The sequence below is a fragment of the Camelus ferus genome, chromosome 1, assembly GCF_009834535.1.
Source record: "Camelus ferus isolate YT-003-E chromosome 1, BCGSAC_Cfer_1.0, whole genome shotgun sequence".
NCBI classification, from domain to species: Eukaryota; Metazoa; Chordata; class Mammalia; order Artiodactyla; family Camelidae; genus Camelus; species Camelus ferus.
The window spans coordinates 51,534,035-51,552,419 of NC_045696.1; the positions used below are offsets into that span (position 1 = coordinate 51,534,035).

General features: G+C 46.1%; 1 protein-coding gene across 2 annotated transcripts in view; it reads left to right on the forward strand.

Annotated features, from left to right (window-relative positions):
* The window catches only part of TIGIT (T cell immunoreceptor with Ig and ITIM domains), a 111,121-nt gene extending 94,394 nt beyond the window's left edge, over positions 1-16,727 (forward strand). The window contains exons 3-8 of one of the 2 annotated variants that reach the window (XM_032479420.1): positions 669-782; positions 1,662-1,772; positions 2,170-2,446; positions 3,737-4,066; positions 6,221-6,327; positions 15,984-16,727. In XM_032479420.1, coding sequence (XP_032335311.1) covers positions 1,716-1,772; positions 2,170-2,446; positions 3,737-4,066; positions 6,221-6,327; positions 15,984-16,211 — 999 coding nt within the window. In that variant the 5' untranslated portion in view covers positions 669-782; positions 1,662-1,715 and the 3' untranslated portion in view covers positions 16,212-16,727. Of the gene's footprint in view, positions 1-668; positions 783-1,407; positions 1,773-2,169; positions 2,447-3,736; positions 4,067-6,220; positions 6,328-15,983 lie in introns of those variants that run through there. The other variant, XM_014563723.2, reaches the window with a different exon arrangement.
* Positions 16,728-18,385: the final 1,658 nt, after the last annotated feature.

The following is an 18,385-nucleotide window of genomic DNA, read 5'->3' on the forward strand; positions in this document are numbered from 1 at the left end:
GTTAATAGTATTATCAGTTTTGTCTCTGATGTGTTGCCTTCCTCTGTTCCAGGCATTGTGCTAAACACCTCACCAGACGATAGTTCACTGAATCCTCACAACCACCCTATGGGGGGAGGGCTGTAAGGAGGGGACACTATTGTGCTTATTTGCAGATGAGGAAACTGAGGCTCAAGGAGGTTAAGTAATTTCCCATGGTCACCAAACCAGAATGAATTTGGACCCAGATATTTTTCATCCCATAGAGTATTAATCACTAACTTCATATGTCTCTGGAGAGCACCATGGATCAAAATGGACTTGACCATGTTCCTCTTTGGACTGACTGCTTAGAAACAAATAGAGCAATTCTTTAATCCAGTCTAAATTTCTTTGGCTTTCTCTTTATACAGTTGTCCTTCAGTGTCTGTGGAAGACTGGTTCCAGGAGCCCTGCAGGTGCTCAAATCCCTTATATAAAATGATGCAGTATTTGCATATAACCTACGCATATCATCCCGTATACTTTAAATCATTTATAGGTTACTTATAATACATAATAGCATGTAAGTGCTATGTAAATAGTTGTAAGTACAACATAAATGCTATGTAAATAGTTGAAGGTACATGACAAATTCAAGTTTTGCTGTTTGTAACTTCCTGGATTTTTAATTTTATTTTATATTTTAGATCTGCATTTGGGTGAATCTGCAGATGCAAAACCCCCGGATACAGAAGGCCAGCTGTGTAAGACAGGTCCTGCCTCTGTGGTTTCTACCCGCCTCCCCTGTAGAAACAGAGGCTGTAAGTTTTTTATAGTCCAGACCCCAGATACCATCTCTCTCTCTGCTCTATTCCCGGGAGCTGCTATAGGCTTTCCCACCCCTGGCTCCTCTGCCTTGGCAATCAGTTTTGGAAATACCCTGCCAGTTCAATCTCTAGACCCACATCAGGTGGACATGCATTAGGTCTTGTAGCTCCTTCAGCTGCAGGCTCTGTGGCTGTCGCGAAGGGGTGGAGGCGATGTATCTTGATGTGAGCCTCGAAAGACAGGTTGGATTGGGGTAGGCAGGAAGACGCTGATGAGGCATATGTTTTCTAAGGGACTGGAGGTGGGTTGTGGAGGGTGCATGGATCATGGTGCAGAGCTGGGGATGAGCAGTACCCAGGGAGAGGGGGACACTGGTTTGAGATGGAGCGTCCTACAGAAGAGAAAGAGGACAGGAACCTGGGTGGTAAGGAATGCTCTGGTGCTCAGCTAGAATGAGACGCAGAGCACCAGGCTTTGGATGTTCCCCCTGGCAGAGCAGCAGGCTTTTAAGACATACGCCATGGCGCATGCCCAAGGTGGCAGTGGCGAGCCCTGAAGGCAGATGACAGTGCACCCTCCACTTCCTCTCCTCAGTGTGGCTTCACCGGAGAGCAAGCTTTGACTGTGGCCTGTCTGAGGGGCTGTGATTATTCACCCTCCTACCTCAGAGCCTAGTGTTGAGTCTGGCGCTTCTCAGGCACTCAGGGACTTTTGAATGAATGAAGGAACAGTTAGAAGAAGGGAGGGAGGGAAGCAGGAAGGGAAGATGGGTGATCAGTAGGACTTGGTGATGCACTGGCAGCTCCAGGCAAATGTCAGCAAATCCCAATCCAGGGTCAGGAACGGAGGCTCGCCCTTCTTTACCTCCACAGACGTCACGGGGTCATCACACACAAGAAAACTCATTCTTCTGATTCTACTGGGTCATGGAGACTAAGCCTGCATTCGACAACCTCTCAGTCCAAATAACCAAGACAGAAGAGGTAAGAGTAAGGAGCGGGGATCTTATTTCCTTCGGGGGAAAGCTGCTTTGTTTGAGATAGACTTTTATCCCACCTGTGTCCTGTTCCTGAAGTCAAGGCCTCTTGTTCCATAGTTCATTTGACTTCAAGTGCAGATCCTGGCTTTTAAGAGCGCAAACTTAGGTTTCTCTTATCATTGCACACTCTTTAGCAGGATGGAGTTGGGGGAGCCCAGTGAACCCCATCAGGAACAGGCTCTCCAGAGCCAAGGGCCCTACATAGAGGCCCTTGAGCTCGTTAGATGGATAAAGGCTGACGAAACAAAAAGTACATTGAGATAGAACTTAAAAACAGTAGATTGACTAATAGTAGTCCAAAGACCAGTGTACCTCTAACCACATTTTTGTTTATTTTTCAGTGTGTTTCCTTCATGGTCTTTCTTGTGGCTGGCCCTGTGCAGTTTGTGTACTTGTTGAGAGCTTTGACTGTCTTTGACGCTGTTTTTGCTGAACTGGGTTTTTCCGAGACCCTCTCTCCTCATAGGCTCAGTTTCACCCTGCCATCTGCAGTCGGCCAGTTTCGGTGGCAGAAGAGGCCACAACTGCTTCCTGTCGGCCTCCTGGGCAGAAGCATGCAGTGGTGTCTCCTCCTGATCTGGGCCCAGGGGCTGAGGCAGGCTCCCCTCCCCGCCTCAGGTAAGGCCTGAAGTCTAGCCTGGAACTGGAGGAAGAGGGAGAGCAGCTGGAGCAATTATACCTCATCTGTCTGGGGCAGGAAATCCCGTTTTCAGAGTCGGGTGTCCCCTAGTGTGAGAAACGGCAGTCTCTGAGAAGGAGGTGCCATTCTGCCTTGGGTGGTGGATGAAGGACTTGGGGTTGGGAGGTGCCTGACTGGCTCAAGAAAAGAAGCAGGAGGGGGACTGATGAGTTTGCTGGCAGAAGTTCACTCCTGCTTGTCTCCTTTCTTCTGTCCTTGAGGAAACTTCTAGAAAAACGTTGTATGTTCTCTGTGGATCAAAAATGTCTTTGTCACAGGTTCCAGAGATCCTACTAGTATAGACTGAGTTTAAGTTACTCTATTTCCTTCTATTTAAAAAATCATAAACGGATGTTTCTTGGGGTGTTTCTTTCTATTTAAAAACTGTGATATAGTTTGCTTTTCATTTTGCTTTCTGAACCATCTGGGGGGATAGGGGTCAGCGCCCAGGAGGGTGGCTTTGCCTGGGAGAAACAGGACTCCTCTCCAAGCCTCCTTTCCTTTGGATTTCCTGGCTTTCAGAAGGTTTTTCCAGGCGCCCCAAATGGCAGTTACCCAAAACAACCAGGTTCTACTTCAAAGGATAATGTGCCCAGCACAGAACTGGCTGTTGGAAGATACAATAAAACAGAGGCAGAGGCTGACAAGGGCTTATATTCTAGGTAGAGAGACAAAGTAAGTGTGTGGAAATAATCAATATGTCCATCATGGAGATATATTCCAGAAGAGTATCCTGAGAGGGTGAAGTGCTACGCTGTGTAGCATTTATGGTCTGTACGGGGTGGGGGGGTGACAGGACAGACTGGAGAGACTGTCATTCCAAAAACCAATTGTGACTTCTAAGCCCCTTGGAATTTCTACAGGAAGTTTCAAGACCCGCTGTTAAAAATGCGTGACGGAACAGAAACAGGTTCACAGATACAGAAAACAAACGTAGGGTTACTGGGGGAAAGTGGGTAGGAAGGAATAAATTGGGAGTTCGAGATTTGCAGATACTAGCTACTATATATAAATAAATGAGTTTCTACTGTACAGCACAGGGAACTGTATTCAATGCCTCGTAGTAACCTATAATGGAAAAGAATATGAAAACAAATATATGCATGTATGTGTATGACTGAAACACTGCCGTACACCTGAAATTGACACAACACTGTAAACTGACTGTACTGCAATTTAAAAAAAACAGCACAAAAAAAAAAAAATGCATGCTTTTCTCCCTTCCCTAGGCGCCGTGACAGGCAGAATAGTAACAACGGGGAACATTTCTGCAGAGGAAGGTGGCTCTGTCACCTTACAGTGTCACCTCTCCTCCACCACTGCCAAAGTGACTCAGGTCAACTGGGAGCAGCAGGACCACGCCCTGGCCATTCATCACACTAACTTGGGGTGGCACATCGACCCAGCCTTCACAGAGCGAGTGGTCCCAGGCCCCCACCTGGGCCTCACCCTCCGGTTGCTGACCATGAACGACACAGGAGAGTACTCCTGTATCTATCACACCTACCCTGACGGGATTTACAAAGGGATACTCTTTCTGGAAGTCCTACAAAGCTCAGGTATGTCGCCTTGAGCCGGGTGGCTGATGATCCTCGTCCACTAGGAGAGAAAATGCATTCCTGCTGAACACTGCAGAGTAGGGCCTCCCAACCCTGGTTCACGTTCGAATTACCAGGGAGCTTTTAAATGATACTGATGCTGGTGCCCCATCCCAGACCAGTTGGGTCAGAATCTCTAGGGCCAGGGCAGGTTGTGTTGGGTTCTAAAAACATCCCCCATTTGAATGTGCAGAGGGTATTGTGAACCACTGTTTTGGGTAGGAAGCATGTCTTATGTTTATTTGTTGGGAAGACCAGTTGTTCTGGTCATTGGAGAAGGGTTCTAGTTAATTAGTTTAGCATCAATTATGCAAATTAGAATTAGCCCCTAAATTTGTAAAGGATTAGAGCCCAGTGTTTGCTAAGCATCAATGTACAATAATTTACATTTGTGTGGTATTTCATAGTTTCCAAAATGCTCTCCCCTTCATTAGCCACCTGGACACTGAACCCAGTCGTCTGGAGGGTGGGGTAAGGATTGTTAAATCGTGACTGAGAGACAGGATAGCAGAGTGGTGGTGAGCTCAGACTCTTACGCCAGACAGCCTGGGTCCAAATCCTGGTGTTGCTGTTGACCTCAGAGAGGATTACTGAGCCTCTCTGCACATGGTTTTTCTCATCTTTGAAATGAGGAAGAGATGTAAGACCTTATAAGGTGCTAACATAGGACTGAATTACTTACTGAAAGAAAATGCCCTTAGAACAGCCCCTGGAACATGGTAAGCATGATGTTAGCTGTGAATATGACTCCCTGATTCCCATTTGACTGTCTGGTGGAGGTGGAAGCTGAGGCTTGGCAGTGGCTCAGAGCAGCAGAGCTGACAATAACATGGGTGTTCTGGTTCCCCTCAGCCCCACCCTCAGAACTGCTATTTGCTGCCATTGCTTGTGTTGGAGATTAAGTTTTATAAGTTAGCAAAATGTGTGTAAACTGAGAAGATAAAACTTACCTTAAAGTTTCTTCTCAAATGCTACTTCTTCTGGAGCCCTGACAGAGGCCAATGCAGCAAGTGGGGAAGAGCCCAGATCCTCCTCTGGTTCTGCAGATGGCCCTCTGCCCCGCTCTGACCGGCTCCAGCTTTGCTCTCCGTCAGCCCTCTTTCCCTACCTGTGGCCAGGCAGGAGACTGAGTCCTCAGGGCAGGAGGAACACATTCTGGGGGATTTGGCTCCCCCTTCCCGGTCCCTGTGGCTACCGTGGGCATTGCCCTTCCTAAGTGATCTCTTGCCTTAACCATCTTCCTAGAAACCTAAGCCCTTTGTTAGAGAGAAGAGGGCCTGGCCTCTGCTACACCCTTCTCTGGAGACTGCCTTAGACCCCTGGGTTCTGCCCGAATTCCTGGGAGGGAGGTGGAGATGGGATGAGGCAGCCTGGAAACCTTTCCACCCACAGCGCAGTGCACATCCTGACAGTTGTCCTGTTTCCCTCATGCTCTCCTTGGGTCAGGTACCACTCATCTCTTCAAAACTCCCTTCCTAATTCTTTCTCCTTCCATTTACATTTTACATCTTAATGGAAATTCATTTGTTTGTGCTTTAATTCATGTCACGAATATTTATTGAGCACCTGCTGGGTGCCAGGTGCTGGCAAAACAGAAAAGGAAAAGCTGCCCCCACCACTCCCTCCGGGGTCTCCCAGCCTGGCTGGAGTAAGCCTGACAGGCTTAAGGGGAAAGACTTATGCTTTTTTTCTTCTTTGTACTTTAATATTAATTTAATTTTTAATTAAACTTTTTTTACTAGTTTGATTACAAATATGAAGTTTAATAAAAGAAAATGTTCATTTTCTGCTTTTTTCTGGGTGCAGTTTGTTTCATTTCATGACTATTACGAAGTGAGTATGAAAGTGATTTTGTCAAACAGGAGAGGGGCGTATGGAAAACGGTCTGCCCTGGTGTCAAGTGTACGCCCCTCGAGAACTCAGTCTTTGATTTCATGATGGGCCAGGTAGATGCTCCACTGTCCAAAGAGCTGGGCTGAAAGACTCCAGACCTGTGGTCAGAGAAAGGCCTGGCCAGCCTCCACGCCCGTGCCTGGACACTGAGGCTCCCCCGGGTCATGGCTGCCCTTTGTTTCTGGCCTCGGCTCACTCACCTTTATCTTGTCTTCCCTCTAGTGGCTGAGCACAGCGCTGGGTTCCTGGTCCCTTTGCTTGGAGCCACGGCCACAGCGCTGGTGGTCATCTGCACAGCAGTCATTGTGGTGGTCACAGTGGCCCGAAAGGTAATGACTCTGGCTGCACATTCAGTCCTGGACACCCCACCCCTGCCCCCTGGTCCTTCCATGTCCCCTTTCTGTCCAGAGAGAGACCCAGATGTGATCTCCTCCACTGCTCTTTGTGTCTTCTTCATGGTCCTCCTTCTGCCCTTTAGTGGCATTGTCTATGCTCTCCTTCCGTCCCTTCCCTTGTCTGGGAGCCCCTGAAAGATTGGATCTATATCCTCCCCATCTTGCTGTCACCTGCAATTCCTGGCTCCTGCCTGTTGCTTGAGCCATTCCTCTGAGAGTTTGATTTATCTGCTGTCAGTTTGTTGCAAACTTGCATCTGTGCCAGGGTTTTTGAACATTTGCTTATTCAGTTTTAACAACCCTTTAGTTGTGCTAGGCTACCTAGCACTTCTGTTGGATAAGAAATAAACACTCCAAAAATTTAGGAGTAAAAGGTACATAGCAAGATCAGGAGGTTGTAAATCCTCTGTTACTCTAGCTTAAGAGATCACGTGGCTAAAGAGTACTGGATGGGGAACTGGAAGCTTCTAATCTCAGCATCAAGTGTGTGACGATAGGGATGTTGTTTAATCTCCCAGGTCTCACGTCTTGACCTATAAAATGGGGATTATGATTCCGCTGGCTCTCTGTCACAGGGCTGTGATGGGCAGGTGGCACATTGCATGTGAAAGCTTTGTAAACCGTGAAGGAACATATCCATGTCCTTGTGTCATAACTAGAACCTGCTGATTAGGATGAGTGAAAGAATTCCTGCTCCTTGTTGCGTCTGCCCTCTCGGGCCTTTAGAGCCATCCCAGGTGCCTTCATTCAAGTCACTAAAACATTCCGGGGAAGGTCAGCCTTTGATTCCCAACGGTGTTTTCCACCTCATTCCAGATCCTCCTCCCCAGCGCCTGACTCACTTTCCCTCCAACTCTGGTTCCGCTCAACTAACAACTCAACTCTGCAGCCCCACTTTGCTCTCTCTGGACTGGTACTTGGTGCTGTTACTCCTGATGTAGGTGGGTTTGCAACTTATCACCTTGTTTTCTTCGTGTTTGTTTTGCCTGTATTTTTCCCCCCTCTACTCTTTCTTCCTGTTTTTTGAATTAAGTACTTATTATTAAAAAGATCTGTTTAGTAGTTATGCACTTTTCCTTTTCTTTAAGTGGTTATGCTACAGATTACAAAATAGACCCTTGACTTATTAAAGTCCAATATGTATTAGTACTTTTATCATTTCTTGGATTTTGCAGAAACCTTAGAACACATTATCTCTTCACCTACCTCCCCAACTTATTGCTGTTGTTGTCATGTATTTTAGTTCTCTCTACATTTTAAACCCCAAAGAAATGGTAATTGTCTTATGAGTCAATATTCACTTAGATTTACCCCTTCTGTTGCTCTTCATGTCTTCCTGCATGTCCTGTGTTATAACTAGGGTCGTTTTCCTTCTGCCTAAAGAATATCCTTTACTATTTCCTTGAAGGCAGGCATGCTAGTGATGAATTATCTTGCTTTTTGTTTGTCTGAAAATGTCTTAATTTTTCCTTAATTTAAAAGTGATATATTTGTTTTGCTGGGTATAGAGTTCTTTGCTGGTAATTTTCTTTCAGCACGTGGGAAATATTGTTCCATTGTCTCTGGCTTCTCATATTTCTGTTGAGAAATTATATGAGAGTCTTATTTTTGCTCCTTGGAAGATATATGTTCTTTTCTGACTCTTTAAAAAATTTCTTTCTCTTTGATATTCAGTGATTTTCAGTAATTACACAGTGATATAATTGAATAAAGCTATCTGTGTATTTATTCTGTTTGGGGTTTGGAGTGCTGTTTGAATTTGTGGCCTGATATCATTTGTTAGTTTTTGTCATTCTTGGCTATTATTTCTTCATATATTATTTCTCTGTCCTTGCTTTCTTTTCCTTCCAGAATTCTAATCACAGGTGGTATTTTCAACATTTTCACTTTTTCCCACGTCCCTTACCCTCTTTTTTGTATTTTCCATCCACTTGTCTCATCAAATGTTTTCTTTGGACATGCCTTCCAGTTTACTAAATATCTTCTTTGATGTATCTAATCTTCTGTTAAATCCATCTGTTAAGTTCTTCATTTCCGCTATCATATTTTTCAGCTCCAGGACTCCTATTTTGTCCTTTGTTTGAATAGTTTACAGTCTGCCAAAATTCTCAATCTTGTTTTGAATTCTTTGAAAATATTAATCATAGTTATTTTGAAGTCTGTGCCTGATAATCCTATTAATTGAGTTCTCCGTGGGTCTTTTAATATTCTCTCCTTTTGCTTGTTTTTTGGACCCATCTTCTTGACTGTTTACTTTTCATTGAGTGCTACGCTTTCTACATGAAAACTAGTAGCAGTAACTTGAGGTGTTAATATCATGTTCCTCTAGAGAAGATTCCTTTTTGCTTCTATCAGATGACTGGTCTGCAGGTACTAGCATTCCCGTCACTTTAATTAAATCATGGTGAGAAGATTTAAAACTGAACTTAATTTCTGGTACTTCCTTACTTGTAGGGGGTAGTCCTTCAGGGTCCCGACTCAAGCCTGTGGTATTGCCAAGTCTCCTCTCCTTGGTGGTTTCTGAACTCTAAATTTTGTCCCTCCAGCTAGAATCTCTGTAGCTTATCTGCCTCTCAGCTGTAACTTTCAGGCAATTTCTCTAGGAGAAAATCTCCCCAAATGCTCATCTCACCCCTCTGGACTTCCTATTCCTGGATCTTGTTCCCCAGCCCTCAGATTTCTCACTGATTTGGTAGATTTCTGATTACTACAAATAGATGTTTCTAATATTTTGTTCAGCTTTTCCAGCTGTTCTCAATGGAAAGGTTGTTTCAAAGCAACATAGTTCTACTGGAAGCAGAACTCCTATTTTTTTTTTAAATTGAACCATAGTTGATTTACACTGTTGTGTTAGTTTCAGGTATATAGTGAAGTGATTCAGTTATACATACATATATTCTTTTTCACATTATTTTCCATGGTAGGTTATTACAACATACTGAATATAGTTTTTTTGGCTATACAGTAGGACCTTGTTTAACTATTTTATACATAGTAGTTTGTATCTGCTAATCCCAAACTCCTAATTTATCCCTATAACTCCCTTTCCCCTTTGTAACCATAGTTTGTTTTCTGTTCTGTGAGTGTGCTTCTATTTTGTAAATAAGTTGTTTATATCATTTTTTTAAGATTCCACATATAAGTGATATCACATGATACTCATCTTTCTATGTTGGACTTACCTCACTTGGTATGATAATCTCTAGGTCCATCCATGTTGCTGCAAATGGGATTACTTCATTCTTTTTAATACACGAGTAATATGCCATTATGCCACGCACACACACACATATACACATACACACACACACATATCTTTTGTGGGTCATCGGGTCTCTGTTGCAAGGATACAACTCTGCCATCGCAGTGTGAAAGCACCACAGACAATATGCAAATAAATGAGCATGGCTGTGTTTCAATAAACCTTTATTTATAAACACTGAAATTTGAATTTCATATAATTTTTGTGTTTAATAAAATACCATTCTTCTTTTGAAGTTTTTCAACCACTGTAAAATATAAAATCTATTTTTAGCTCATGGGCAATACAAAAGTCCGTGGTGCCCTAGATTTGACCTATGGGCCTTCATCTGCCAATCCCTGATTTAGCAGGTTGTATTGGGAAAAGCTCTGTTTTTTCCTCTTCTCTACTCTTGGCACCACACAGAACACTTCTGACACCAGATGTGTGGATTTATTCCCACACCGAGCAGTTCTTTTGCACAATCTGGGTGTCCTATAATCAGTCCATTTCTGACACTACCTACTTGGAGTCAACATCAGATCCCACAAGTTAGGGGCTCAGTCCTACAAGACTGCCCCCACTTCAGATGCTGGTTGCAAGTCTGACCGACTGGCTATAAATTGAGGTTCCCACAACCCCCTCCTCAAATTTGATAATTTGCTAAGACAGCTCTCAGAACTCAGGGGAACACTTCCTTACATCTACCAGTTTATTATAGAATAAAGAATTTGATAAAGGATACAGATGAATAGCCAAATGAAGGAGACACATAGGGGTGAGGTCTTGAAGGGTCCCGAGCACAGGACCTTCTGTCCCCATGGAGCTGGGGGTGCCACCCTTCCAGCATATAGATGTATTCAGCACCTCCACATCCCATACTTCAGGGGTCTTTATGGAGACTTCATCACATAGATGTGATTGGTTATTTGCTCATTTTCCAGCTTTCCCCCATCTCTGGATAATGGAGGGTAAAGCTGGAAGTTCCAGGTGGTGATACCCAGTCTCCATTCAGGAATCCACTGAAAGTTACCTCACTGGACCAAAAGACAGTCCCGTCCCACGATAGTCCAATGGATTTAGGAGCCCGGTGTATGACATCCGTATCACTCAGGATATTATAGGAGTTTAAGGCTCTGTGTCAGAAACTGGGGTTAATAAAGACCAAATATTAGCAGGAACTGGAGGTAGAGACCAATATATATGTTTCTATTATTTCACGTGGGTCCATTATAGCATCCCCACTTCTCTGAGCATTTCATTTCTTCCATAGTTTTCCAAAGCACTGTTGGCTGTCTCTATTGACAGCAGTGTCCTGGGGCCCTTGTGAGGGTATTAAACCTTGAGTTGTGGGATGTGTCCCAATAGTAACAAATGATCCCTCACCCAGTTTTAAGTTCTACTCACCCAGCCCTGATCCCTCCCAGACGTACTCTCCCAGTTCCGCTGTGCGTGTTAGCCAGGTCCTTTTGTTCCACTCCCTCCTCCCTCAGCATGCCCAGCACTCCCTCAGTTACTGCAGGCTGAGATTTTCCCTAATTTTGGGCCAGTGGCCAGTAGGGGAGGTGGAGGCATGTCCTGACAGGGCCCATCTGCCATCAAGGGGAAGGGGCCACTTCTGCAACTCCGGATGGTGGCTCAAGGCTCTCAAGTCCATTTACCCAGAGATCCTCCTCTTAGTCACAGAGATCCCTCCTTTCCCACCAAGACCCTGATTTTGACATAGGAGACTTACCCAGACTTAGGATTCAGCCTTCTTTGAAGTTCTGTCCCTCTTATAATTAGGTCCTCTGTCTGGTCAGCAGTGCTACAGCTGCATTTCTTTAAATGCTGCCAGGGAGTAGCTTTGACTCTCACACTTTGCTTTCAGTTGCTGGTAGATGTGTCACAGCCTCTTCTCAGTACATCAGTGGAATTAAGTAAAAGCTACCCAATCCTATAGTCCCCAAAAGTACTATCTGCCCCACGCTTCTCAAATGTCAAGATGTCTTACCAGCTCATAATCTTCTCCCATCTATGTCCCATCCCATTTCATACTGGTGGTGGGGTTCACATTCCCATCCAGCTGGTGAGGGATTCCCCTCCACAATCCCACCCTTCGAGTCTGTCTTCTAGGGCCATTCCCAGGGGCAGCTATTTGAGATCAGATCCCAGAAATAGAGCATGACGTCAATTCTGATGAGAGTGACTTATTGGGATGGGCTCTCAGATGGAGGGTAGTGAAGGAAGCAGGGTAGGGCTAAGGGGTGTGGTCTCATCTGGAGATGTGATTGAAGCAAGACTTGTTTGCATATTTGCTCAGACCTTGAGGAGGGAGCTGGCCTTTTGAAAACCCACCTCAGTCAGTCATTGATTGCTGGCTGCTCGCCCAGAGAGATCCAAGAGCGATTCTCCAGAGGAAGAGCAGCTGTGAGCCACTCACAGCTTAGACTCCTCGTGTCTGGGGATTGGGAGCACCGGTCTGGTGGGGAGGATATCTGAGCTGGGCACCAACAGCTTTCCCTGCAGCCCCCAAGAGCCAGTGGATTGCATTATTTAGGAGGATGGCTTTTGGAATCAGACAGAACTAGGTTTTGGATCCTGGCTCTGACACTTGGGTAACTGTGCCACCTAACTTTGCCGAGTCTCAGCTTCTTCATTGGTAAAGTGGGAAGAATTATGGTACTGCCCTATTTGGGTTGTAGAAAAAGTTAAGTCAAATAATTCATGTAAGCCAGCTGGCATTTTTCCTGGCGTGTATTTATTAAGCTCTTATCATTATCATAAAATTTACTGACTGTAGCACTTCATGATACCTGGTGCTCAATAAATAGTTATATTGCATAGATTGATCATGACTGAATGAATGATTATTTCTTGCTAAGCAACTACTGAGAAAACTGCTCCCAGGGGACCTTCTGTGAGGCAAAAGAGAGATGGGTGTGTCCTGCTCCAGGACAATGACTACCAGCTGTTGTCAGTTTCTCCAAGAGGGCCGTGTTGGTCCTGCAGACCTCCATAGCTCCCTTTGGTCCTTTAGAACAACGTCAGTGCATTAACCCCAGACTTGTTTTATACACTGATTACAATGACAGGGTCCCCTTTACAGTCATAGAAAATAAACTTACGGTTACCAAAGGGGGAGGTGGGGGAGTAAATTAAGAGTTTGAGATTAACATATACAATATATACTATATACAAAATACATAAACAACAAGGACCTACTGCGTAGCACAGGGAACTATATTCAATATCTTGTAATGACCTATAATGGAAAATAAAAAGAATACATGTATGTATACGTATAACTGAATCACTTTGCTGTACACCTGAAACTAACCCAACATTGTAAATCAACTATATTTCAATTAAAAAACAAACAAACAAACAAAAAAACCAATTACGAAGTTCCCTACACAGGATGGGATGGAAACAGAACAGCTGAAAGACCCCCTCAGGCACGTTTGTGTTTCCCAGAGGGCTGCTGGAAGCCAAAACAGTCCTAAGATTCAAAGGCAAGGGCAGGCAGTCTAAGAATGCGGATGAGAACACACCAATTCAAAAGGTCGCACAGCTCTGAGACAGACTTGATCATCTATAGGATTAAAATGGAGAGAGCTGCATCAAGGGATGTAGTGCTTCTTTTAATTACAGCATCAGCGTGACCTACAATGACCCTCCTTTTCTTCACACCTACAGTTAAGGTACAGCCACTTCTACTGAAAAGAAATGAATGAAACAGTGCGTGAGCCCAGCTCAGCCTGCGGTGTGGCCCCACCCCGACTCTGTGACACGTGTTCACGGCGCCCACCCGCGCCGCCCCGGCCGCCCTTCCGCTCGCACTCTGCTCGTATTCGTGCTCTGCTGCGCTTGGCACCAGCCGATGAGGATGGTGCCGGTTCCTATCCCGGGAGCAGTGGGCTGGGCAGAATGAAGTTTGGCTGGTGTTTGTTGTTATTTCCCAAGCCTGGGTGTGGCTCTCTGTGACTCTGCCGTTTGGACGTATGGAGGGGCTGGGTGACCCGCTCTAGAGCATCTCCGTGAAGGCTGAGAGGATGTCAGCTTTCCATGGCGTGTCATTAGGCGTTTCTTCTGCCACCCTGCTTGTGCCTGCTGTTCTTTCATTCTCTTGCTTCTGGGCACAGCCCTCACCTGTGATGCTGTCATATGGATGTGATGACTGGTTTCACATCCTTGATTTTCCAGAACAGATTTCACTGTCTGTCCTACCGTTCCATAAGTGCAAATGTGCTTGTCTGACCATGAGTCTGTCCTTTGATTTGGAAAATTCTGTTCATTTAGATTTGGGACTGAGGGGGAGAGAGTGCGAATGAGAGCAAGGAGCAAGTGAGAGAGAGACTGTGTGTGTGTGTGTGTGTGTGTGTGTGTATGTGTGTGTGTGTGTATTTCACTCCTAAGACATATATTGAGCATCTGTTATGGGCTCTGAGGTTACAAAGAGGAACATAGCACAGATCTTTCCCTTGGGGTAGCTCACAGTTTGGGGCTTGGAAGAGACAGAAGGGTAAACAAATAAATTCCAGACAGCACTGACTGTTACCAAGGAGAACACCCAGGCCCACAGTGGAACACACAGGGAGGCTGTAACTCTCCCGGAAGGGTCTGAGACATCTTCCTGGACGTGTGCTGCAGATAGCTGAGTCTGGAGGAATGAGTAGACAGCGTTTCAGGGAACTACAGGGAATGGACAACGGGGGTAGCATATACAGCATCGGAGAGGCAGGAAACAGTGCCTGGCATTTAAGAAGCTGCAAGATGAGAGGCAGCCTGGCTGAGACGAGCACGGCCTGGGGTCTGACAAACCCAAGTCAGGACTGGGACGTCACCTGCCTGTGCCTATCAGCTCATTCCAGAGTAGGAACTTCAATAGGGCTGATGCTGAGAAGACACAAAGAAACTAGCCCACTTTGTGCTCCTAGCAGATTCTCAATAAATGGCGCCTCTCTGGCATCCAGGCCCTATAGCAGAAGTTGGGGTGCTGGCTGGAGAAGCACTCAGGAAATGAAGCTGGAAAGGTGAGTGTGACCAAATCACAAAAGGTGTTTTGCGAGGCATCACACACAGTCTCCTTGTGGGGCATATAGTGAAATGATAGCCTTTCTCCCTGGAAGAATGCACCTTACACAATCTTTTTTATACAACTGAAGGTGTTTGAAGTCCATGGTGGCTGTTACAGGAGGTTAAGCACCCTCCTATGGACAGTGGGGGCCATTGACGGATTTTAGGCACAAGTGTGGCATAATGTAACTTCCATTTTTGAAAGATCACACTACTGGTGGCCGTGTGAAGGTTGGACTAGAGGTTAGACGGAATCTAAGACCCGTGAGTCTAGAGGTACAGGTGAGTGATAAGACATGGAAGTAGAGATGGAAAAGAGGGAATCAATTTCAGAGCTACTTAGGGATAAAACTGGATAAGATTTTATGGCCAATTGGAGTTTGAAATTGATCACCATGTTTCTGGTTGCCTGGTGCCATCAATCAGGACAGAGAATGCAGGGACAGGAGCAATGATAGGAGCAGGCATGGTGGGTTCTCTAGAGACAGATTGAGCCTGAACTTGTGGGTGGTGAGGTGGTGATGCCCCAGTCAGCAGGTGGACATTGGGGTCTGGAGCTCAGAAGCCTGGGATAGTTTGGATACAGATTTGGGAACCCTCAGAGAACAGAAGGTGGTTGTAGATGGACATATGGATGGGGTGTTGAGTGTGAGAAGGCAGAGGTGGGAACCCGGAGGAACCTCTTTACGTTGGGAGCTGATGTGTAAGCAGGAAAAAGAGCAGGCCTGGCTGCATCTTTAGATGTGGCTTCACAGGTGGCAGAGAAGCAGGAGAGCGTGCCGCCATGGGAGCCAGGAAAGGAGAGCATCTCAGAGAGGAAGCGGTGTCAGAGGCAGCAAGGAAGGAGGAAGAGAGAGTTGGGACTGAAAGCTACCTCCCCAGGCTCAGTGTCCAGTAAGTAGTGAGGGGGTTGGGTGGGGGCTCAGCGTACGAGCAGCTGGGGAGTTTTCAGTGGAGCAGTTAATACCGAAATCTAGCTGTGACAGGGTTGAGAGATTAAGAGTTAAGAAACTGGTGTTGGTAAGAACACAGCTGTGTGTGTGTGTGTGTGTGTGTGTGTGTGTGTGTGTGTGTGTGTGTGTGTGTGTGTGTGATTATAGGTCATCACAACTATGGATCATGTTGGGGGGTGACTTTTTATTTTTAATGGAGGGACTGGGGATTGAACCCGGGACCTCGTACATGCTAAGGGCGCGCTCGACCACTGAGCTATACCCTCCCCCTTGAGGAGTAACTTTGAATAACATCCCCATGTACTCACATTGTTTATTTGTTTGTTTGTTTCTGGAAGAAATCTCTCAGAATGCATTCTGCAGAAGGCAGCCTCGGGACATCTGAGCAGGAGGAGTGGCGGCCCAGGGCTCCGTCATCCCCCGGCGGCTGTGTCCGGGTGGAGGCCGTGCCCGCCGGCCTTGGCAGGGAGCAGACGGGAGAGGACTACGTGGAGCCGCACGACTACTTCAACGTCCTGAGTTACAGAAGCCTCGGGAGCCTCAGCTTCCCCGCCGAGACCAGTTAGCTCTGGGAGGCATCTTGTAGGAGACGCGGCCCGGTCTTTGCTATCACAGATGGACGACGCACATCTGCACATCGCAGCTCCGAGTGCGCAAGCACGCGCGCGCGTGTGTGCAGACGTGTGTACGTGCGTGTGCCTCTGTGTGTGTGTTCAGTTGAGTGAATGTATGTCGTCCTCTCCTCTGTCTGCATCTCCTCTACCTTTCCCTCCATTCCATTGTGGCAGACCCAGGTGAGGAGCTTGTATCTCGATTATGAATGCAAAGTTAAAAAAACCCAAACAACACTTGACCTGGCTTTGAATCTGGCCGCTGGAGCAGATCCTGCGGCTCTGGGAAATGCATTCCCCCTGCAGCACTGGGCAGGGTTTGGAGCTGCAGGGCTTTAGGGTGTGATGAGGGTGTGACTGCAGGGCCCCTCACCTCCTTCTTCACTGCCCTTTTCATCAGTATTCACACATTCCAGGCATTTTTATGAATAAGGCACACTGCCAGCTTCTGTGGGGGGATCAGAGGATGACTAAACCATCATCTCATCTTGTAGGTCTCAGCCCTGCAAGAACTTACAGTTAAGTGGGGAGACAACATTTATAGGAAAAGATAGTGAGGAGGTAAGGATCCAGGACACAGGCCTTTGGGAAGAGATGTCAGCTCAGGGTGAGGTGGCAGGAGAAGCTGATCTGTGGTGAAGTGGCCTGGGAGGATGCAGGGAACAGAGGCTGGGCTGCTGAGAGCAGGAGTTTGGTCTAGGGAACTCAGAGAAATTAAATTGGGAGCTGAAAGTCCCCCATGGAACACCCTGGTACCAGGGAGCCAGCAAGACTTCAGATGTTATTCTCTGGGCAGACAATTCAAATCTCCTCTTGCTGGATTTACACCAAGTCCAGAGATGGCCTGATACAGTGGACTCTGGGACCTTCCAGCCACGTGCACTAGGGGAGCCCACAGAAACGGTGCACGTCCACTGTGGGGCTGGAGCTTGGCCATCGGGCCGCCGTCCACCTCCTCTCTATCAATCTGACACTGAGCCTTTGAAGAAAGAATCTGTCTCCCACCAATAGGAAAATCTGGATTTTTAAAATAGGGACTCTTCCTAGGAAAAAAAAAGGAAGGTGAAGTGACACAGAGTTTAAGAAAGGAGCACCCTCCAACCAGCTGCCCTAAGCCCTTGAGCTCACCCCCCGCACCGCGTTGTGCTGGGGCTGGAGGGGCATCTGAGCTGCTCCTGTCTGTTTACCTGCTGTGCAGGCTTTCATCCTCCCACTGCCTCGCTTAGAAGAATGAGGGAGGTTGTGTTTCCAGGAGACTGATTTTCTTTCATGGGCTCAGGAACTGAAGAGGATGTGAAAACACGGTTAGAATAGAGCACTGGCCTGCTCCCTAAGAATTAGGCAGGTGAAATGAGGAGACGATTCAACTCCTCCTCCTCGGATTTTTATTTTGATGTTTTTCACTTCTCTACCAAACATGTATGTAGTTAGGTGCAGTGAGCTGAAATCCATCCAGAGCGCCAAGTCCTTTGGAAGAAAGGTAGATATATGTCAAAATGCTGTTATTTGCCATGGCGGTTTGCAGTATTTTCTTACAAAATCAGTGCAGATTGATTGGGAGGAGAACACTAGTCACAACTTGGAAATGAACATGTAACGACAGAAAGGGAGTGGTGTTGATACGGAGACGACGTATATTGGGCTGAGGCTGGACTGAGAGTTGAGTGTTATTTGACCTGATGATAGTATCAGGGAAAGATTTACAAATGCCGTTTGGATGGTGATAAAAATACAAAAAATCCCATAGATGTTGTAAATGGGTCAGGTTACTAAAAGGAGATTGAATTAGACAGAAAATAAATTTTAACGTGGAATTCACTGAACGAGACTTCCCTCGGAGAACCATACAAGAAAGTCCCCCCAAAGCCGGACTCCGGGAGGTTCCCGTCATCCTGTGCGGCTGTCAGGCACGTGAGAGGTGGGCGGTCATGTTGAGATGGGCTGTGATGGACGTATAAATACACACCAGATGTTGAAGACTTAATAAGAATGTAAACTGTCCACATTAGTAATTGAAAAATATTGATTACATGTCAAAATGATAATATTTTATATCTATTGGGATAAATAAAATATATCATTAAGCTCAATGTGACCTGTTTCTTTTTAATTTCTGAATGTGGCTACTG